Genomic DNA, 23,655 nt, shown 5'->3' on the forward strand with positions numbered 1-23,655 from the left:
TCATGTACCAAAAGTTATTGTTCATAAGGGGGAAAATGCAAGAAATTGACAGAAAAACGCCGGAAAAAATGACTTGCAGTCTCCGGTCTGGAGGAGCCGAATCGGAAAATGCCTGCTTGTGCAGTGATCACTTCGTCAAAGGTGAGTTAATACAACTTACGTGGCTATGTTTGTGTAACGCACCAGTTTCCGAACATTGTAAAGTCAAAGTATGTCTGTAAGACAAGGTAGTTGCTGATATCTACCGCCTCGATGGCAGGCAAATCTTTCAATTCAGTTGAAAAATCGCTCCTCTTCATAACGTAAGGATCACGTCCAACATGTGTTTCTATTTTTTGTTCATATCTTTCTCTTGTAATAACGTCTAAAGTAGTACAGTACGGACTTTCCTCCATCTCGTCCATTCCGCTCTTCACTTCCTGCCCTCCATCTAAATTCCGCGCGTCATCACAATCACGTGACTGCAAACCACCTATGGCTGGTTCAGAAACCTCTGGGATTTCATCAAAAATATCTTAATTTGTGTTCCGAAGATGAACGAAGGTCGTACTGGTTTTGGAATGATATGGGGGTGATTAAAGCAGCACCAAATGACTTTTCCTCTGCGGTCGCTCTACAGGTTGGAAGCGGAATTGTCCATTACCGCTATTGCAAATAATTTAGCCTACCGCAGCCTACTGTCGCACGCACATGCTCTCTGTTTATCCAGCACCGGCTTTGGAATCAACAATGGCCACAGACAAGGTAGAGTATGATGCATGATTTTATGAAAGTATGATGTATTACGACATCACAAACGAGCAATTGTAGCAATTGTGGCAATTGTAAGGCTTGCCGTAAAGCAAGTCAAATTAGCAGTTTTCTTATGTCTCACAGAAACGCGACCCGATCTGGCAATCTTACATAGCGTGGATATATCAGATAAAGGACCGCAAAGCTCAATGGTATAAGTGCATTTCACCATGTCACGACTTGATGAACCACTGAAACGATTTTGGAAACATTATTTTAAGGTAAAAAAATCTTACTTAGTGCTGCTTTAATGACAGAAATTACATTTCTGGGTGAACTAACCCTTACATCTTTAGTCTGTTAGTCTCAATTCCAAAATCAAATATATCTATGAACAGTTTTTTATTGTAAAGTTTGCTGCATGACTAGTGAAATCTAATATAAAAAGTGATAAAAAACAACTTTAGAATGTGGTGTATTCAGATTGCTATCACACCCAAGACTAACAGATCTATACACAATTCACCGGCAATTACATTATTATTATTATTTTATTAAAACAAAATCACTTTATATTGCTTCTGGATTCTACATTTACTCATTTAGCGGACACTTTAATCGAGAATATACAAGTGACACTACTAGGTTATTCACAAGAAAACTATAGATGAAAATATATAAAAGGTGACATAACTTAAATGCATCATGGACGTGGATGTTGCCATTAAAAACCCACCGTTCTGAGAAGTTTCGGAAAAACCACTGAGTGTGAAATGAGAAGATGAGAAAAAGACCTGAGCAGCGCTGTCACACAAATAAACGTGTGAACATTAGTCAGATCTTCAGTCTAACCTGCTCATAGGTTGATCTTTATCTCTCATCATGACTATTTTAGTGCCTATTTGTATTCAGGACTGTTGAACCCCATGAGTTTCCTGACATATAAGCCTACTGATCTTCAGAGGTTTGGCCTGATCAAGTCTCTTATTGTCACGTTAAAATAATTATTTGATTTAGTTCAGTTTTGGTCCAGTGGTTTTCTACTCCTTACAACCATAATGAAACTCCACAGACCAACTAAACCACCAACATCAGCTGCATCAGTCACTAAATCACCACACCAAACACTTTTCAGCAAGAGATGAGTTTAACATGACAATCTGTGGAGGCGCAACACTGCAGGATATGCAAATCCTCTGTTTCGAAGTAGTGGTTTGAAGTCACTAGTCACATGGTTTCAGCAAACTTTAAATAATTGTGCTTCTGTGATCCCTTGATTTAATATATGGCTTAAACTGACTTTAGGTCAGTTCTGTATTGTGACTTTAATTTTAATGACAAATGCAGGTGCGAATTTTATTTATTTATTATTATTGTAGAAGTTAGTGCAGCACCTTCATAATGACAGAATGTTTGGTTGAACCCTTGAACTGCTCGCTCACAGTGACATTTCAGGCCTTAAAAAGCTGATATGTGGAAAGTTTGTCAATAAGCACTTTCCTCCCTTAAATGTTTGTATATTAGTTAACATACTTTGCTCTTATCGTCTGTTTGTGCTCAGGGCATCTGGCTGGTAAGTTAAAGTCTAATCAAGTCTTTTTGTGGTTTCAGCTATTTTGGTTTGAAATAGCCTGTTTAAATTTCGTGGGAAGATTCATGTGCCAGTAATGTCATGGATTAGTAATATGATATTAAAATTATTTGAAATGTACTTGATTGTTTAATTATGTCAATGGACTCATGCCTATTTCGCTCACAGGCTGATAGTCTCATCAGATTGCATTGTATGACACCTTAATGACAATATTAATTCTTACACTTGACAATGCAATTCTCTGTTCTACTTTTTATTAAAAACTTGTCCTGTTTTGTGATGTGCCATGCAGAAGAAATTATTGGAGCTGTCTCACTTTTGCAAGATCCATCAAGAGAGAAAGTGAATCTATAAAAAAAAAAAAAAAATTTATATATATATATATATATATATATATATATATATATATATATAAAATACATTAAATATTCGGCTTGTCATGAAGGGTGTGAAATGAGCAGGCATGAGAGCGGATCTAAGAGCAGGAACGTATAGGAGTAATAAAGGGAAAACACGGGGAACTCATACAATCACATACAACGAATGACAACACAAGCGAAACATGGCACTATTTAAACACAGTAAAGACAAGCGGTCACGAGATAATCAGGAAAAATAAGCGAGGACTCAATTGCAGGAAAACAAAGGTAAAATTTTAATTAACCATACAAACAAAATACAAAGTACAAACAATACTCCCACGTGGGGGAAAAACCAGAACAAATACTATGGCAAAAACACTTGGAACAAGAAACAGGAACTTAGACAAACGAACCAGCACTGGACTGAACACACAAAGGAGGCTATAAAGGAAACACACACAGGAGGGTAACGAGACGTGAGGAATGTTAATACTAAGCAGATAACGAGAAGGGAGGAGCTAACAATTAGACAGAAAGCACATGGCACAGGAATAGACAAGAGCCATGTGCTCACATGAAACTAGACTGACATAAACACGAGACAGACAGGAAATGTCATAGCTCTGTCACCACACAGAACCAGTAACAAAAGCAGAAGTGACAGAACCATGACACAAGCTTAACGAGGGAAAAATACAAAGAACTACAAAAGCAAAACACAAGACAGGAAATGACATAAAAGTCATGATAATTTAATGCTTCATAATGATTTTCTACCCATATCCTGGATTGAGCCTTTTGGGTACATTTTTGCGGTTATTTTTTCAGTGTTTGGGTAGATTTGTGTTACCCAGCTCCTGGGTCAGATGTAACAACCCAGTATTTGGGTAGTTTTTGCGTAACCCAGATCCTGGATCAGATATAACAACCCATGGATTGAGTTATTGATTGCGGGCTTTTTGTGACCTCTTCAGGAGAGAGCAGTGCAGCTCCGTTAAATTGGTGCGTGTCTTCTGTAAAATACAGGTTTGTGTACATATTTTGTTTCTATAAATCTGTTATTGTTCTGTATCGTTTAATTTTATGCAAAGCAACATACAAGTGCTTAAAATGAGTCTCCTAAACGTGTGTTGCATCGGTCTTTTCGGTTGATGGAAACGACTGATGCCTTGCATAAAATTGTATGATTTTATACAAACAAAGATACAGAAGATAAATGCTGAGACAGTTAAAATATGTTCTCGGAACTGTACACTGATTGTTTATGGACAGGTTATGGAATCTGTCACAGCATATTTCGGCCTTGAGTGAAATGAGATCCATTCCAGCGCCGTTACGGTGGAAACGGGAAAAGACTTGTCAATTACACTTGATTAAAGGGGTAGTTGATTATGATTTCCCTTTTCTAACTTTAGTAAGTGTGTAATGTTGCTGTTTGAGCATAAACAAAATCTGCAAAGTTACAACGCTCAAAGCAAATTAAGATATTTGCTTTTAAAGAAATAGTTTTTTAAGGACTACAAACGGCTGGTAGAGACCATGACATTCCTACCGTAATATTTACATAAACCCTGCCCCCGGTAACTCACGGTCCATGTTGAGAAGAGGAAGAGTTGTAGTAATAGAGCACATTTGTGAGTCTGTTCAAGCTGTTGCATCTGTCTTTTCACAATACGTAACACAAATGCAATAGCAATAGTCTTTAGCCCCTTTCACACAGAGATTCCGGAAAATACACGGATAAAGTGACCCGGGATTTGACCCGGGTTCGTTTGATTTTGCTTCATTCACACTGCCAGTGATTTGCCGGAATCAGAGAGCGCGTTCACACACAACCCGTGTATGTTCCGGAAAGACGCGTGACGTTGAATGTGACGTTCTCGAGAAACCACGCTCGATCATTTTTTTTCGGATTCGGTCGTACACTAACGCATCACGTACCGTTCCACAAAGCTGGCGAACGATCTCAGCTTCGGCGCGGATTGCAAGGAGCTCTCGAGTCTCTACTTCAGTCCAGTTTGCAGACATTTTTTCGTTCTTTCTTGTATCGATGACGAACACAAACTTTCTTCTAGAGTAACTGAGTCGCACGATAACTATGTCATTGCAAAGGCTCGTGCATCATCACTACGACACACCCCTTATACGGCATTGGTTCTGGCTTTTGTTCACACAGCCGCGTTCCGGGTCTGAACACGGCAATGTTACTAGGTCCCCAACCCGGGATCGATCCCGGCATCAATCCTGGGTCGTGTTTGCGTTCACACCGAAGGCACTCTGGCAATTTGCCGGCAATTTGCCGGGTTCAAATCGCTGTGTGAAAGGGGCTTTTCTGTCATTGTCCGACTCCAGTTTAAACATAAAAGGTAGAGCAGTTTCTGACATTTTAGTGCTTGTCTGTGTGAGGTAATCGGAGCTGCACACACACACACACACACACACACACACACACACACACACGTGAAGCACCGCCCTCTGTGCCGGGAGCAGCAGCTCATTTGCATATAAAGGGATACACAGGAAACAACATGTTTTTACTGACTCTCAAAAAGGGACAATTTTAACATGCCCTAAAAAATTATCTTTGGCTAAAACTTCACATACACACTCTGGGGACAACTGTTACTTATTTTTCATATTGTAAAAAGAGGATTCATACCACACCTTTAACACAACGATGAGGTGGATAAAAACCGGCACATCTTATCCAAAATAATCGACTGTGTGGATTACAGTAGAAACATTTCATTATGTACCTCAAACTGAGTAGCATAGCCTATCACTGTGAAACGTCCTGCTCGAGTCGTCCTTGTGATGGAGGTTCAGGTTATATAACTAGTTCTTCCAATGTTTCATCATCGGACTTGCATTCAGTAACGTTGACGTCAATTTTACTATATCAATCTGTCTTTACAGTTCAATTGCTGAGAGGACTGAGGAAGCCTCTGGACAAAGCTGACGTTCAGTTATGGTAAATTAATGGGCAAGGCTTCCAACAGGCGCTGTACGTGGTAGACCTATCACAGCAGACTTTGTTACCTGGCCAATCAGAGCAGAGAAGTTCTCGGAAAGGAGGGAGTTAGAGAGACTGATTTATCCATGGAGTCGTTTGAGATACATTAAACAATGTGATGATGTGTAATATCTATTATGAGAAAATGAAAGAGTTTATTGACTTTTGATGCATGTAAACCTGTTGCAGGAGACGACAGAATCAAAATTAGGAGCCTTTAAAAAGCATAGGTGCACTTTAAGCATTTATAACGGGAGTTAAAATGGCTATTTTACTATTTTGGCAGGTTGTGATTTAAAGTCAGTCGTTTTGGAGTGGGAAACGTTTGCCAGTACGTTTCCCAGTACGTTTGGGAAACGTACTGGGTTGGTGATGGTGCAGTGGATAAGACGCATGCCTTTGGTGTGAGAGAACCGGGTTTGAATCCACTGTGAGACACCAATGTGTCCCTGAGCAAGACACTTAACCCCTAGTTGCTCCAGAGGCGTGCGACCTCTGACATATATAGCAATTGTAAGTCGCTTTGGATAAAAGCGTCAGCTAAATGTAATGTAAATGTTTTATTCATGAAGTTATGACTGCTTATCAATGATTTATAAAGCATTTGTAAATGAGTTATCAATCATTTACAAGCATGTTAATCTAAAGTTTTATACATATTTATTTGTAAACTCTGCCTGTTTCACTTGATTGTTAGCGAGCAAGTTTAGAGGATTTAAGTTAATCCATAAAAATGAATTCATGTATGAGGTAAAATAACAAAACAAAAAAAAATATATAGTACAATAGTAAACAATGAATTAACCCAGTATGATGGGTTAAACAAACCCATTATGCTGGGTTAAATAAACAACCCAATTTGCTAGGCAAAATGAACCCCACATGTGTTCTGTCCTATATTTACCCAGCCCTTGAGTTGAAAACATCCCAAATTGTCTCTCTCAGAAAACATTCCTGAACACGAAGACCATTGCTTGAATATAATGAAAAAAGGGTGTTTTCATATTCAGTCACAAGGTGGCGCTAAAGCTGCTTCATCTGCATTGGGAAAGTATTAATGCTGTACACAATTATTTTCCTAAGACATTTTCCTGGCCAGGATTTCTAAATTGCCTGAAGGGTCCCCAGAGATCGCTTTTGTTAATGGAATGGGTGCGGTAAGGTCCAACCTCATATTCTTTCCTATGGCCCCCCAAAAAAGTGCACCTGCCTGAAATATCTGGGATTTGGCTTTGGTTCCCTAATGATGTGCTCTCTATAGCTCTCATACATTGCTTTGCTTTGACTGTTTTCTGTAGATCCCAGGCCATGATTGGTCGATTATGTGCAATACCTGCAAACAAACCAGCCTTCTTTACAGTCATTACACCGAAAGCGCCAAAAGTGGGCACATGAGCATTAGAACTGGATCATGGAGCAATGGAAGAAGGTGGTCTAGTCTGATGAATCACGTTTTCTTTTACATCACGTGGATGGCCGGGTGTGTGTGCTTCACTGGGGAACACACTGCACCAGGATGCACTGTGGGAAGAAGGCAAGGCGGCGGAGGCAGTGTGTGCTTTGGGCAATGTTCTCCTGGGAAACCTTGGGTCCCGCCATCGTACCTTTGACACGTACCACCTACCTAAGCATTATTGCAGACCATTTACACCCTTTCATGGAAACAGTATTCACTGGTGGCTGTGGCCTCTTTCACCAGGATAATGCGGACAGGGTCAGCATGGGCACGCTGACTGATCTGCGGCTATGCAGCCCCAAACGCAACAAGCTGCGATGCAGTGTGTATTCTGACACCTTTCTACCAGAACCAGCATTAATTCATCTTTCCTTCTGCTGTTTTTTTGGTCCTGCTGCAGATGAAGCTTGTCAGTATGTGTGAAGAATTGTGGGTAAAAACCTATTACTCCTGAGAGAGCTGAATCTGAGTGACCGTAACCCAGGAGACTCAATTGTGAAGAAGCTTTCTGCTTTACTGCACAAATAAACACTGTAAACGCAACATACTTCAGTGAGTAAATTATATTGTAGACTCATTCTATCATTTTAATCAGTCTAATCAAATACTGTTCATGCTATCTTTAAAGTTTTTGAGGGCTGTTAGATGAACCATCATATAGGCCTATTTATCTCTCTGTTACTTTAGCTAGTGGCTAAAACAAAATGAAGAATGTTTCCTTTCTTTGTTTTTATTTCTCTTCAGGCTGAATAATAACAGTATTAAAACAGAAAGTTGTGCTGCTCTGACTTCAACGTTTAATTCAAACCCTTTAAACCCGATAGAGCTGGATCTGAGCGGAAATAAACTAGGAGACTCTGGAATGGAGAAGATCTGTCCTCTGTTGGAAAATACACAGTTAGAGAAACTCAAGTGTGTATTTTTGTTTATCAACATGTCTGAATGTTAATACACATTTGTAAATGTTCCTTTTATCAGAATAACTGAAAATGAAAACTCCAGTGGTTTAAATTTCATTTTTACTCTTTTCAGTTTCTCTATTTAGACAGTTTGACTTCTAACATGTCATTTATTTTAAATATCGTAATAAATTACGTAACTGAATACATTATGTAAATGTTGTTTAATTCATGTTGTTCTAAGTTTGTCAGAATGCATTTTTAAGTCCACTACTAATCTCTGTCCAAAGAATAAACAATTTATTTTTGTTTTACAGACTTTCAGACTGCAGTATCACAGAAGGTTATATCCTATGCAGTATCATCCTTTACCACAAAAACAGACTGTAAACTAACACTGAGGTGAGTTTCTTAAAATTATAAGAGTCAGTAGTTTGAATGGACACTATAAATTAAAGACCAATTCTTTAAATATTTATTAAAATAGCAAGTTTCAAAAAAGGTTTCCATTCAGAAAAAAATTATTCTCACATCTAACAACAGTTATTCAATAAATAAATTAGTAATGTCTGTTACTTTTAAAAACTATGAGTTCCTTCCATGAATGTTATTTTCTGGTTATAAAAATAAAACCTAAAAACATTGTTGCTGGAATTTAAAAATGTTCACCAAAAGAGCCGAAAGGAGAAACTTTATGACCACACATTATGTAAATTAACTGGCCCCATGAACTCCCACAGGGAAAAAATTTACCCATGGCTGTTTTTCAAATGTACATAACAGATTTTCAATAAAATATCCAATTCTCCCAATCATTGAGTTTTACTACAATTGTGTTATTTACAATCCCCTGTTGTTAAAAATCGTTTAGATAATCAGATTAAAAACTAGGCATTTATACCTATAGGCACACAAACTGTAAAATGAGGTGAGTAAACATCATTTTGTGGTATTAAAGCTTAATTTTCCTCTGATACATTGAAAATCTTTTAAATATAGGCCTATGTGAAAATAAATTATTATCTCCACTTTTGCAGATATCAGCTTCAGCTCCTATAAACTTTTAAATGGATTTAACTGTGCACTTCAGTCTGTTAATGTGAGTACCACATGCGTGAGAGAAGCCTCACGTGCCAATTAATAAGTTAAACGTTTCACTGATATTTTATTTTAAATTCAAAATAATGTCTGTCATTATACATACAGTGAAAAAAATTGTTGTAGAATTGTTGTTTTCACTATTTGTTACGAGAAGCGGCAGACAAGGAGGAAGCAGAATCCAAATGCAAGCACAAATTTAATTAAACAAACAGGTATTCCTAGCGTTGGCTGACGCGAAACAGTCGTTCCGAAGCTGTGCGAGATCCCGAAGCGCAGATGTTTCGAAACACTGATCCGAAGCGTGATTCAAAACACCCTTGACACGTGACTACGGCTAAATGAAACTTCTGAGTGTTTCGACAGGTGGCGTGCTCCGCCGATTCAGCGTTTGATTGACAGGGTCGGAAACAGACCACACAATCGTACATCTGTATAAAAAGTGAAGTCAACTCATTTTGACCTCGTGGGTTTTTGTGAGAGGATTTTTTCGAAAGACTGGAGAAATTATCTGTTAAAAAAAAGTAGGCTAAGTCCTTCCAAAGAAGAGAAATTAATATTTTTCATAAGAATCTCTAAAAAAGTGAGACATTGTGGCTTGATGTATTTTATTTATATTCTTTTTTTATATTTATATTATTTTTCAGGACCAAAATAACATTCTGCACAGTGAGGAGCCTACAGGTTACAAGCTTCACATATTAGAACAATATCTACAATAATCAAAAAACACATTTTTTAATGGCTGGTTGTCAATGTTGTTTCAGATCAACACCTGCAAGTGACCACTTGGTGTCACCGTTGAGACGGGTGTCGGATTGATTCGAAGCCTCGACACAATATGGCACATTTGGTTCAACTGTTTCATTACTTCACGAAGCCTCGATCTGCCCACCACTAGGTATTCCAGGGTAATAGACAGAACCTCAGAACAGGAACAAGGAGACAGCTACAGGCAACATAACAACATCAAGAACTCACAAAGACTGAACTAGACACAGGGCTTAAATACACAGGCAAACAAGATAACAAGGGGGCGTGGCTAATAAGAAACACCTGGGAACAAGAGGCATGGCAAACAGGGAATCACATGACAGTCAAGAACAAGGAACAAGACACAAAACCCATACCGTGACAATATTATTCAGTGATCTGTGTTTGATCAGGAAATATCAACAGACTTTGATTTTAAATAAAACATTACATGTTTTTCATGTTTATCATGGGAAATTGTGAATTGGTGACTGAAATCCTCTGTGTTTCCAGAGATGGATTCATGATTAATTTTTCTTTTTTAATTAGCAGATTTCCACAGTATTTACAGTTGAATCTCACGCTTCTAGCACTACTGGAGTAAACAGAGCTACTGCCCCAGGACCGGAATTTAGAGAAGCACTGGTTTAGTGGAAAAGTCAATCTGATAATTTTATGGTAATATTACGAGTTTCATATGTAAAAGCAGCGTACAAATACCAATGAAGAACTGTAATCATTTTTAGCTAATAATACTTCTTGGAAAGGAGTTTTGTGCTTTGAAAGTTACAGTATGACATCATTGTACAATGAAGTTTATTTTAAAATGAAAGACAGAAACAAAGATTAAATATACTGAACCCTTTTACTGGAGGATAACCATTTTTATGCTTGTATAAAATCAGCATCACAGCTTTCATCATAATGTAAATATCGGTCATGTGACCACCTGAAGCCCAATCACAGCTGCGATGATATTCAGAACAACTGTGATATTGAGAAACTAAAACTCTGTTGAATACAATCCCTGTACTTCAGTAACATCAGTGTTTAGAGTGACAGAATCTCCCTCGATCACTGACACTGACTTCACTTCATCTGTTTCAGCACCAAACACTCATGCAAAACAAACAGAAACAGTTTCTCAGAGATTAAACTCATATAACACTGATGGTCATGGTAGAAAACAGATTTAACTGAGATAATTTAGACTTAAATTTGGATTTGGAAAAATCTTTCTGTTGGTTGAAATGGGTTTTAAGCTTTGTCACTGCCAGTTGGGTCAGTGTGTTGCTGCTTCATGAAGATTCAAAACATTTGCAAGTCCTCTGTTTCGAAGTAGTGGTTTGAACGTGATTTCAGCAAACGGGCCTGAAACTATTGTTATTTAACAATAAGTTAAAGAACTCTTTAACTTATTGTGCTTCTGTGGGTGCTTCTCAATATCCCTCCTCGTCTCCTCGCTCCTCTGTCCTCCATCCTCCATCCTATGACCCGGAAACCAATCCAGCACAGCCATCTTGAAGGACATCTCAATTCTCTAATTGCACCGCGAGGAGTCGAGGAGTGAGGAGGCTTTCAGAGGAGTTATGAGTGAGGATACACAGGTGTTTCCTATGCGGAAGTGTTTTATTGACTAAATGTGACGCACGTATCAATTCTCCTCCCCCTTCACATCGGTCACAATAATTTTAATTTAAACTTTACCTTTACAGTTTATATAAACCACACATCTCACATATTTCAACAGGGTATCTTGCTTTATTATTATTTATTATGAATTTCTTAAATAACCAAACTAATACAACATAAGGGCAGATTCTTTGAGCGCTGCTAATGACGCTGTGAAGTGACGCTCGAGTGATCAAGTATTCAATGTATAAAAAAAGCTTTCATTCGATTCCTCCGTCCTCATTTTCTTTCCTTGCGTCCTTCCCTCAAAACCTACAGGGGGTAGAGCTGAGACGAAAGGAAACGAGGATGCACAAATAAGAATTGAGAAGCACCCTGTGATCCCTTGAACTAATATATGGATTTAATTAATTGCTTTAACTGACTTTGGGTCAGTTCTGTATTGTGAGTTTGATTTTAATGACAAATGTTGCATTCAAGTCCTCCTGGGAAGTTCGTATTTACGAGGTGGGAAGTCGTGTTTATGACGGTGCATTCAAGTCACTTTCATCAGAAACAACCAGTTTTTTATAGGGCAGGACCTGGACACATGATGAAATATGTAGTAATGACCCTAAAAAGGATGATATGAGAATGGTTTCTTATTCAGTGCATTAACTGTCCAAAATAGTGGCAATTGTAATGAAATGAAAAAAAAAGTTGTTACTGCCTCTGTATGATAAACTGATTGTGTTGAATGTTGTTTTTCTCATTTGTCCTCCGGATTTGTCATGTAATTTAGACTTCATCAGATTTAGGCCTACAGGTCATTGTCGTTTAAAGAGATTATTCTTACAGCCACTAGATGGAGCCACATCTATATCTCTATGGAGAGACGTCTGAATAATTATGGTTATAATTAGACTAATTAGCCATTGTATTAAACTAAGATAGCAAATAATTTGTTTTTACTGATTTTACTCTCAACATATTCAGTCAGATGGTTGTTTGAAGTGCAAACTCTCTCTGATTTTGTACATCAGTTATCGAATACAGTATGAACCAACAGATTTCCCATGGACTTCCTGTGATATTATTCTGTGTGTATATATATCTCTGTGTTGGTTTCTTCTGTAAGTTTAGAGAGCAGCTCCTCCAGTTCACTTCTCCTGCGATATCTGACTCTATTTTGACTTCAGGCAAGCAGTGGCTTCATGTTATTTCTAGGGCTGGGAAAAGATTAATCGCGATTAATCGCATCCAAAATAAAAGTTTGTGTTTACATAATATATGTGTGTGCACTGTGTGCGCATAATCATTTTGTATATATAAATACACACACATGCATGTATACATATAAGCATTTTTATTTATTTATATATAAAATATTTATATTTATATATAATATAAATTATAAATAAATATATACAGTATATACATGAAAATATTTCTTAAATATATACATGCATGTGTGTGTATTTATATATATATACAAAATAATTATACACAGTGCACACACATATATTATGTAAACACAAACTTTTATTTTGGATGCGATTAATCACGATTAATCTTTTCCCAGCCCTTTATTTCCAGGGGCCCCACTGTACATCTGTCTATACCTGACACACTCAGTTCAATATGGTCGTTTCTTTAGAAACTCTTGCCTTGAGATTCATGTTGGTTTTAATAATAGAAAATGTGAACATTTGAACCATATCACGTTCTCTGCTCTATATGATAAGTCATATTCAGTGTTGTGGGCGGTGCTACTGCAGGAGTTTATTGACACTGAGTGCAGAGTTTCACGAAACCACTTCACTACAGACCGGCAGCACATTCAACGTTTTCAAGAGCGCCAGAACTGGTTATTATAATATTTCTGTAGTGAAACTCTTTGGCAAAGTTCTGAAAAAAAAAATGTCTGAGGTGTTTATTTTCTTCTGTTTGTGCTCATGGAGTCTGTCCGGTAAGTATTTGTATTGCTTTACTTCAGTTTATATTATTCCCACATTCTTCTGCTCGTTATTATTTTCATCATTAATGTTTCCCATAAAATGTATGTTTTATTAAACTAAACTACTTTTGTGTTCATATTGCTGTTCTGAACGTTGCTGATTTTCCCTTCCAATATGAAATGTTTTATTTATTGTAAATTATAGAATTATACATTGAAATGAGTGCATTGAAGAAAACAAAATTCCCTGACACATGGTTGATAGTTTAGTTCAAATAGTTTCAAAATGGCTAAAACCCTCTTTCCGAGAAACTTTTTCTGTTTGTTCTTCAGGAGTGTTTGGTGTTGATGAAGTGAAGTCAGTATCAGCGACTGAGGGAGAATCTGTCACTCTAAACTCTGATACTGAAATACAGACAGATGATCTGATAATGTGGAGAACTGTACACAACAACAGTCTCATAGCTATCAGAGACAACTATAAGCCAGATTTTCCTGATGAGAGATTCAGAGACAGACTGAAGCTGGATGAGAAGACTGGATCTCTGACCATCATGAACATCAGAACCACAGACTCTGGACTTTATAGAGTAATCAGCAGCAGATCAAAGACACCGCTCTACACATTCAATCTTACCGTCTATGGTGAGTTAAAACACTTTTCACAATTTCAGTAATTAAATTTTTCTACTTACAATATCTGTACGTCATCATTGTCATTCTTGTCTTTTGTCAAAATGTCATGACCATTTCCAGCATGTCTAATGTGATTTATTGTGTTTGATAATGTTCTGTCAGTGACTGTTATAGAAAGGACATTTTAGAAATTTCTCAGTACATTTCTATGTAATGAAGTTTTTGTGACACTTATACTTTAATTCCAGTGTAGCATGAATCCTTTATACTTGTTGAGAGAGACTCTCTCTGACCGACATCACAATAAACTCACACTTAACACATCAAAAAAAGACCAATAACAAAAATATTTTCTCAGATCGTCTGCCTGTTCCCCTCATCAGCAGAGACTGTTCATCATCATCATCATCATCATCATCATCATCATCATCATCATCATCTTTGAATTGTTCATTGTTGTGTTCAGTGTTGAATGTGAGTGATGTGACTCTCTCCTGGTACAAAGGAATCAGTGTATTGTCCAGCATCAGTGTGTGTGATCTCAGCATCAGTCTCTCTCTACCTCTGGAGGTGGAATATCAGGATAACAACACTTACAGCTGTGTGCTGAACAATCCCATCAGCAACCAGACCACACATCTGGACATGAAAAAACTCTGTCACACATGTGCAGGTACATAACACTATATACCGTATGTATATTGTTCACAAATTAAATTCAACTTATTTCTTATTATTACCCTGGCCATTTCTTCTCTCATAAGACTGCACCCGCTGCTGTGGTTTTACTGAAGCTGTGATCCAATTGGCTCTCTCTGCTCTGGTGGGCGTGGCTACTGTTGCTGTTCTGGTTTATGAATTCAGATCAAAGCAGAAGAGATATTACTCAGATTAATTAACACTCTGATTAATCAGATACTCAGGAAGGGGGAGATTTTCTTGAACTGCTTTAAATACATAATTCTCTTGAGTAAATATATTATTAAAAATGTCATTTAAGTGATTATTAATTAATCTTATTCCATTAAAAGAAAATAAAAATATGTTTAATTACAGTCGTGTTTTTCTATTACTTTTCACAATACATATGTTCTAAATCACCTTTGCAAAAAAATAGTGCCTTACCCACTGTGATTAATGACAATCAATATATAATGATCGTATTCCTTTGTATTATTATAAGCCTAGGAATTGAATAACAAGATAAGGAAAATGATTTGAAAACACTCTCTACTTTCTTGTATGTAACACTGGAAAATACCATTCATTCTAGTAAATCGGTTTGGTTTGTTTGGATTTTTCTTGTGAATAAACAGATTCCAAAAGATTCAGTGACTTTGTTTTTTCAGTTTTTGTTGCTGTGCATCTTCAAATCAGTCACTCCCTATAAATAAGGAGTATTCATGTTTTTAGTTGGTTAACACTATCTGATGTTTGATGTCATCACCCTAGTTCATTCAAACTCCCATCGATAGCCCTGATTATAAATTATACAATTAAATAGATTAGTTATTGCTATATAAAAAATTAATGATTTGGCCATTCAATGGCTTCAGTGCAGTAACTCACTATGAGTCTTGCATTGTCAAGTTTTCTGCATGAATGATCAAGTATTTTGCTTTCCAAAATACAACATCAAACCAACCTTCAGAAGAGCCATCCCTCATTTCTTTGTTCAGGTCTCATTTGTCTTTTGAATGTATTTTTACTTACACTTCTTTATTTAGCAGATATTTTTTTTCTAGAAAATACCAGAGATACAATAGGCCACTCACTGTGATAAAAATAAAATAAAATAAAATACATATGACTTGGATATAACTATTACATGAAAAAAGGGCTGGAAATGCACATTCAAACCTATAAAAATGTCTTTTAAAAGGTGACAAACATTAATCTCATCATGGCTGCCGGTGTTTCTGTTGAAAACACACTGTTAAACAGTTCTAGGAAGATGTTGATTACGATAACAGGAAATTGAGAAGCTGAGAAGAAAAACAACTGACCACAAACACAAAAATAAATGTGTGAACATTAGTCAGTTCTTCAGTTTATGTTCCTCCCTTCTCTTAATTTGATCTTTAACTAGTATATGTTTGACTATATATGACTATATACACATTTTGACACTCCTGTCTGTTGTGAATCCCATGATTCACAGATGTTTGGCCTGATCAAATATCTCCATTGTTAAATTCATTACCGAATTTAGTCAGTGTTAATCTGCTCTTCACAAACCAACATCAGCTGTATCCGTCACTGAATCACCACATCAAACGCTTTTCAGCAAGAGATGAGTTTAATACAACAATCTGAATGCTTTACATCCACTAAAGATGTATTTTGTCCAAGTGATCAATTGAGATCAGATGAAACTGTTAGTGCAGAGACACTTTAACCTCTAAACACACTGCGGTTTAACACACTTCTGTTAAGATACAAAATGCTGATAAGCAGTTCTTCACGAAAAAGTCAAGAGCTTAAAAGTTTCAAAATATATGCATTTACTTACTGTATTTTTTTATTTTTTACACGTGAACGTGTGTTCATGGCATTCAAATTTTGAATCCATGTTAACTGGAGACAAATGAATACAGATGAATCAAAATGACTGATAACTGCAGTATTACTGTGTTTAATGTGATCCTGAATACCACTGTGTGGTTGATTTAGACTAAAGGTCAAATATCACACATCTTCATGGTGTATTAAATGCATTTTTATCACTAGTTTATGACCAATATACATGTCAGAATTTTACAAACTGACTGAACATGGAAAAACAACAGTGTCAAAGGCATTAAAACGGCAAAATCTTATAATTCACCCCTGTTGGTGGATGCTGTAACTTCAGTATCTGGAGGCAAGTTCTCTTTTGGAGTCCTTTCTACAATATCCATAATCTGTCTGTTTTTAATAAATAAAATGATTTGCAAACAACAGAAGAAAGTATATAAAATATAAGAAAATATTAATTTATATTAGGCTTCATATTATATATTAAATTTTTTATCAGTCAGTGACAGATCATTTTTTCTCATTAAAAATCTTCTGTTGCAGTTGTGGCCTAATGGTTAGTGGTCTCAAACTCAATTCCTGGAGGGCTCTGCAGTTTAGCTCCAACCAGCTCAAACTCACACCTGCAAGGAAGTTTAGCAATCCTGAAGACCTTGATTAGCTGGATCAGGTGTGTTTGATTAGGGTTGGAGCAAAACTGTGCAGAGCTCTGGCCCTCCAGGAATTGAGTTTGAGACCACTACAATGAACAGCGCTCTCTTACACTCTTATTACTCACAACTGAGGTGCCCTTGAACAAGGCACCGAACCCGCCATTGCGGGTTTGAACCAGCAAAAATGGCTGCCCATTGCACCGGGTGTGTGTTCATGGTGTGTGTTTGCACTTGGATGTGTGAAATGGAGAGCATGGGACATCATACTTGGATGCAGGTCATGTGACTTTCGCTTTCTTCCAACCACTAGATGGTGCTAGATATCTCTAGATCAAGGGGGCGAACCATGCTCCTGTAGGGCCATCTTCCTGCAGACTCCAGTTCAACCTGATCCAACACACTTACTGTTCCTGTTATACCTTTAACACCTTGATTTGCTGCTTCAAGTGTGTTTGATTCAGGTTTGAGCTTAACTCTGGATGGTTTCCCTCGAGGAGCAGGAGTTAAAGACCTCCGATCCAGATGGAGAGACGTCTGAATAATTATGGTGAAATAATTGAATTGAACTAAGCCAGCGAATATTTATGTTTTTACTGTTTTATTTCTGAATATATTCAGTCAGATGGTTGTTTAAAGTGGACACAGTCTCTGATTTTGTACATCAGTTATTGAATATAGGCTACCAGTGGTTCTCAAACTCTTTCAGCCTGTCTTGACACTGTCTTCACTTCATCTGTTTCAGCACCAAACACTCAGTTTATCATAGATTAAACTCATATAACACAATAATAATAACAATAATAAAGGGAAAACACGGGGAACTCATACAATCACATAGAACGACTGACAACACAAGTGAAACGCACTATTTAAACAGTAAAGACAAGCTTAAGGGAAAACTACAAAGAACTACAAAAGCAAAACACAAGACAGGAAATGACATAAAAGTCATGATAATTTAATGCTTCATAATGATGGAGAGGATACACACAAAAAAATCTTAACTTATTCACTATAAATTAAACAAATGCGTTGATACTCAAACAAATAGTCAATTTGATTGGAAAAAAAATATATAGTGCAGGAGACTTTAGCAAACGATCTTGAACATCAAAAACATAGTAGACCAGAAGTAGTACTGTGCAGTATTGGACTACATTAGGCCTACTTTTTTTATAAGTGTAGCCTACTTCTTGTCACTTCGTGCAGCACTGAGTACCTGTTTGTCTTTCAAACATGTAACACCACCCAAAAAACAGTGAAACCACACATAAATAACCTATGGTGCTTTGGTGTATTAGGCCGGTGACACACCGGCTGCGTGGCGTGAGCGTGGCGTTTCTGTTGCGTGTCAGCTGCGTGGCGGCTGCGTCGCGTTTTCTGTGTCTTTGCACACCAGAAACGTGTCTGACGCGGCGCTGCTGACACGGATCACCCTTGTTCGACATATGGGAGAGAGTTGTGGAGGCCCTATACAGCCTACTTCATGTTAAAGGGATACTTCAGCTCTGGGAAGATTAATGTGTATTTAATAGTGGTCATTTATATAGTAGAAATGTGTAATTATTTTTTGAAATTGAAGCATTCTAGACTGAGAAAAGGCAGAAAATGTATTTTTTACTCATGTGGCTGAAAGACAACAACTCCCAGAATGCACTTGCTTTGCTGCCCTTACGAAGCCAGGCAACTCCCAAACCACGCCTACCGGTTACAGGCGGCAGTATCCGAAAAAATTCTTTAGGCTAATACATACTCTTGTAACAGTAAAGGTTTATAAAAAGAACCACAACCAATGTGAGTTATAACTTTTAATTAAAAAAAGAATTAATATTAACACTTTTACACTCAAAGCTCTTTCAGAGCTTCAGCTGTTTCCTTATATTCACAGTATTGCCCGTCAGGAGCTGGATATCTCCGTGTGATATCCTGGACAACACAGATGAACTGAAGTGAACACAGAACTGTACACTGATTGTTTATGGACAGGTTATGGAGTCAGTCACAGCATATTTCGACTACGAGTGAAACAAGATCCATTCCAGCGCCGTTTCGGTGGAAACGGGACAACATAGACTGGTCAATTGTCACTTGTTGTAGGCTACAGCACATTTGTGAGTCTGCTCAAGCTGTCGCATCCGTCTTCACATGCAATACAGTAGCCTACATAACACAAATGCAATAGCATGTCACTCAGAATGCATCTAACACCAGTTCCCACTCAACAATTTTATAGATTATCATGAGAGAATATGCTAATTGAAGATAGTTAACATAATCATACATTCATTAACTAACCATTCAGAAACGTCCTTTTGCATTGTACATGTGTTCACTTCTTCTTGAGTCTATCATTGTCCGACTCCAGTTTAAACAAGATCTGTAATGTGTATTATGAGAAAATTAAAGAGTTAATTGACTTCTGATGCATGTAAACCTGTTGCAGGAGACGACTAAATCAAAATTAGGAGCCTTTAAAAAAAGCATAATAGGTGCACTTTAAGCATTTATAACGGGAGTTAAAATGGCTATTTTACTATTTTGGCAGGTTGTGATTTAAAGTCGATCTTTGTTGTTATGATTGCTTATCAACGATTTATGAAGCATTTGTAGGCCTACATGAGTTATCAATCATTAACAAACACCTCAATCTAAAGTTTTTTACATATTTATTTTTAAACTCTGCCTGTTTCGCTTGATGAATTATTAGCAAGCAAGTTTAGAGGATTTAAGTTAATACATAAAAAATAATAAGGGAAAATAACAAACAAAAAAGTTAGTAGGCTACTAGTAAAAATTAATTACCCATATAATATATTAATAACCCATTATGCTGGGTTAAATAAACAACCCAATTCTAAAATGAACCCAACATGTGTTCTGTCCTATATTTACCCAGCCCTTGAGTTGAAAACATCCCAAATTGTCTCTCTCAAAAAACATTCCTGAACACGAAGACCATTGATTGAATATAATGAAAAAGGGTGTTTTCATATTCAGTCACAAGGTGGCGCTAAAGCAGCGTCACCTGCATTGGGAAAGTATTAATGCTGTACACAGTTATTTTCCTAAGACATTTTCCTGGCCGTGATTTCTGAATTGCCTGAAATATTTGGGATTTGGCTTTGGTTCCCTAATGATGTGCTATCTATAGCTCTCATACATTGCTTTGCTTTGACTGTTTTCTGTAGATCCCAGGCCATGAATAGTCAATTATGTGCAATACCTGCAAACAAACCAGCCTTCTTTTCAGTCATTACCTTCAGCAAGTATGAAAACAATAGGGAAAAAAAAGAAAAGCTTCAGGAAAAATTAGGAAAAATCTCAGCCACGACATGTCCGGAAAATCTGTCTGTTAGTCATAGTCACTGTAAAACATGTAATATAATTTAAAGAAATATTTCTTGCAAATATTTATGTAGCTTACAAATAATCAGGCCATTTTGTGATTCAGCTTGTTTTGGGGGGAAACAGACATACAATTTTTAGTGGCAAAGACAAAAGACACCATCCAGACTTTCATCAGTGACAAAAGCAAAAGCAAACATCATGGTATATTCATGCATTATGCCGGGCGTACACCAAAGGATTTTCACAGTCCCAGACTAAAGACCGGCAGTCTTTAGGAATCTTACTGGAGTCTCGGCGCGCTCCCGTTGTCTCGATCGTTAAATGTGAGGTGATAATCTGCAGTCGGCGACCCGATTTATGCCAGTCTTTCTCTAGTCTTTCATATCAAACATGTTTGATATTATCGCAAGTCTTTAGTCTGAGACTAAAAACTGTGAACCCAAGTCTTTAGATGTGAGCTGATAATCTTATAAAGTCTTTTCTAAATCTTTTCAAAGTCTTTAGGTGTACAGAAAGCATTAGTCTCACCCTGTATGTACTACAAAAGAGTGGCTTTGTAGACACTCAACATCTGCAGTCCAGATCGTCTCTTATTGAAAATGTATGGCCAATCATGAAAGGAAGAAACAGACAACAGACTGTAGCAGATGTATCAGGTGAGATGTAAAAAATCCACTTGAAAAATGGTAACAATATCCTTCATTCCCAAATTGCATTCCCAATTAAAAGGAGGACAATGGAATATTTTTGTTTTGGAGTATATTGCAGCCATCAAATTCAAAATTTTCTTAGGTTAGGGACTGTTCTTTATTTATTTAAGGGGCCACCGGAGGAGTTTTGAGATCTGTAGTCAAAAAAGACTTGACCCTCCCTTCGCCAGTAGCCTAATAAATTTGTCTATGACCCTCTAAAATGATTGTGAAAAAAGGCATGACCCTCCCCTGGAAAAAGGCATGACATCTTTGCGCTTGGCAAAGATGTTCAGATAGCCATTGTTTTTTTACAACCATGACAAACGACTAAACTCCTGCTTTCTCATCTTACTAAGGCTGTAACGATAGACCAAAGTACCTAAAATTCGGTTCGTATCATATTTTTTTTTTTTAGATTTAAAAAAATAAAATCATGTTTTCGGTGCTGATGCAGTGGCGACAGAATGCGAAAATATAAGAGCTTAAATTTTCATCGTCTTCCTTTTCATGACCTCGAGATTCTGCAGTTATGGCTAGTTGTACTTCAACTTGTGCAAACTCCCGTACTACGCGCTAAAGATTCCTTTAAGGGGGTATGGATATATAAACAGATTCAGTATTAAATGCACTTTCTGATAATTTATATTTCAAGTTTTGACTGCAAATGTCACGTCCATATGCTGGAATTGAATTTATCCTCAACTATTTGTTTGGTGAAGGTCTGCGTATTTTATTATGTTAACTTAAAATAATTCTAATAGTATTTTAAAAATGTGGTAGCCCTACGTCTAACACATCACACTCCACTGTTATGGTGGCCATTTCAGTAGACTTACTCACTAACATTGCTGTGGAAACACAATAAGAATGGAAACTAAAATATGGTAGTATCGTACGCACATTCTATCAGCTGCAGTTCTGGCGCCTCAGTCCCAATACACTCAATGTACATTCATATCACATGTTAATGCCGCGGTACAGTTACACTCACAGGACACTGCACTTATTCGCAATCACAAAAGTTCATTATTTGCTCGTGCTTTAAAGCTATGCCGGGTAAACATTTAATTTGGCGTTCTGTACATGATGCACTTTTTCTGAGCGCGTACTGAAGTGTGGGCGCACTGTCAGGCAGCGCCAAACTGGATTTTTGTTGGGTCAGACCCATCTGATAGCGATGGGGGGACCGAGACCGAGAGAGCTACATAAAGCTACATGGAAAAAATATGCACCAAACAAGCCACTTTGAAATGTTGCTGTTTTCATGAATACAAAAGTTGGGTGACCCTCCCCCTAGACTAAAAAAAGTTGAATGACCCTCCCCTCAACAAAGAATAAAAAGACATGACCCTCCCCTATTTTCCTCCGGTGGCCCTTTCCATAAATACTGAACGGTCCCTTATATTTATAAAAATATATTTAAGGTGGTCAGTGAAAACATTGGAAAATCTTTTCTTTGTACTTTTGTTAATTAAATAAAGTATCAAGATTAACAAATCACATATTCTTGATTGTATTGCATTTTCCAAATTGTTCCAACTTTTCTGGAAAAGGGGTTGTATGTAAAAGTCACTGAGGATGTGCATGTGCATTACGCTATATATAGGCTAGATTAGGCTTTTTTACCAAATTCGGATTTGTAACTATTAAGCGTTAGGACTTATTTAATTTATATACGAAACTCACCTTTCAAAATATATATTTTTTTTTTGCGTTGAGAAAACATATTCAATGTCAACAACATTGGCAGCCACTTCTGTCACTCATAAACGTTACTAGGCAACCAGAAATGGGAATTGGGAACGCCTACTAGCGACAGAACTCCGGGACCTGACCACATGCTGCTATAAAAATCGAGATGATTTCAGTTTCAGATATTTACATCGTGGTTAACAAACGGACAGGAAATATGGTTAACGCTTTTGTTTTTTTCTGTTTGAGCTTGTGTCGTCTGGTTGGTAAGTTATGAATGTGTTTTTATGACTTAAGTTCACGCAAATTAACCATGTTTTATTTTGGTAAAACCTTATTAAAGTTTTATTAAAGTTTTTTTTTTGGCGTATTGATTACCATTTATCACACAAATATAAACTATGGTTTATGTAACAAAACCGTGGTTAATTTGTGGTTAACATGGAATAGGCTAATCGTTTTTGTTTTTTTCGTAGTTAAAACCATTACATAAGTATTTTCAGACATATGTTTACAAAAGAAGGCTTATTTTATTTATTTATTTATTTTATTTATTTATTTTAATTCCTATTTATTTATTAGTTTTGGAGTGTGGTGAATAAGTTTGCTTAAGGATTTTAACTAGAAACATACCAAAACAAC

At 37.0% G+C, this 23,655-nt stretch overlaps 1 protein-coding gene and 1 long non-coding RNA gene across 5 annotated transcripts in view; both read left to right on the forward strand.

The window, feature by feature from the left end:
* The window catches only part of LOC143735469 (uncharacterized), a 204,678-nt gene that overhangs the window by 177,653 nt on the left and 3,370 nt on the right, over positions 1-23,655 (forward strand). The window contains exons 1-4 of one of the 4 annotated variants that reach the window (XM_077225659.1): positions 13,283-13,487; positions 13,809-14,120; positions 14,470-14,778; positions 19,398-19,409. In XM_077225659.1, coding sequence (XP_077081774.1) covers positions 13,439-13,487; positions 13,809-14,120; positions 14,470-14,778; positions 19,398-19,409 — 682 coding nt within the window. In that variant the 5' untranslated portion in view covers positions 13,283-13,438. The other 3 variants (XM_077225657.1, XR_013203185.1, XM_077225658.1) reach the window with 3 other exon arrangements.
* LOC143735516 (uncharacterized) lies at positions 7,908-9,134 on the forward strand. Its single transcript, XR_013203207.1, has 3 exons — positions 7,908-8,069; positions 8,374-8,458; positions 9,094-9,134. It is a non-coding gene; the product is annotated as an uncharacterized LOC143735516 (long non-coding RNA).

Source organism: Siphateles boraxobius, unplaced genomic scaffold, assembly GCF_051911475.1.
Source record: "Siphateles boraxobius isolate OS27281-9 unplaced genomic scaffold, OSU_SipBor_1 13, whole genome shotgun sequence".
NCBI classification, from domain to species: Eukaryota; Metazoa; Chordata; class Actinopteri; order Cypriniformes; family Leuciscidae; genus Siphateles; species Siphateles boraxobius.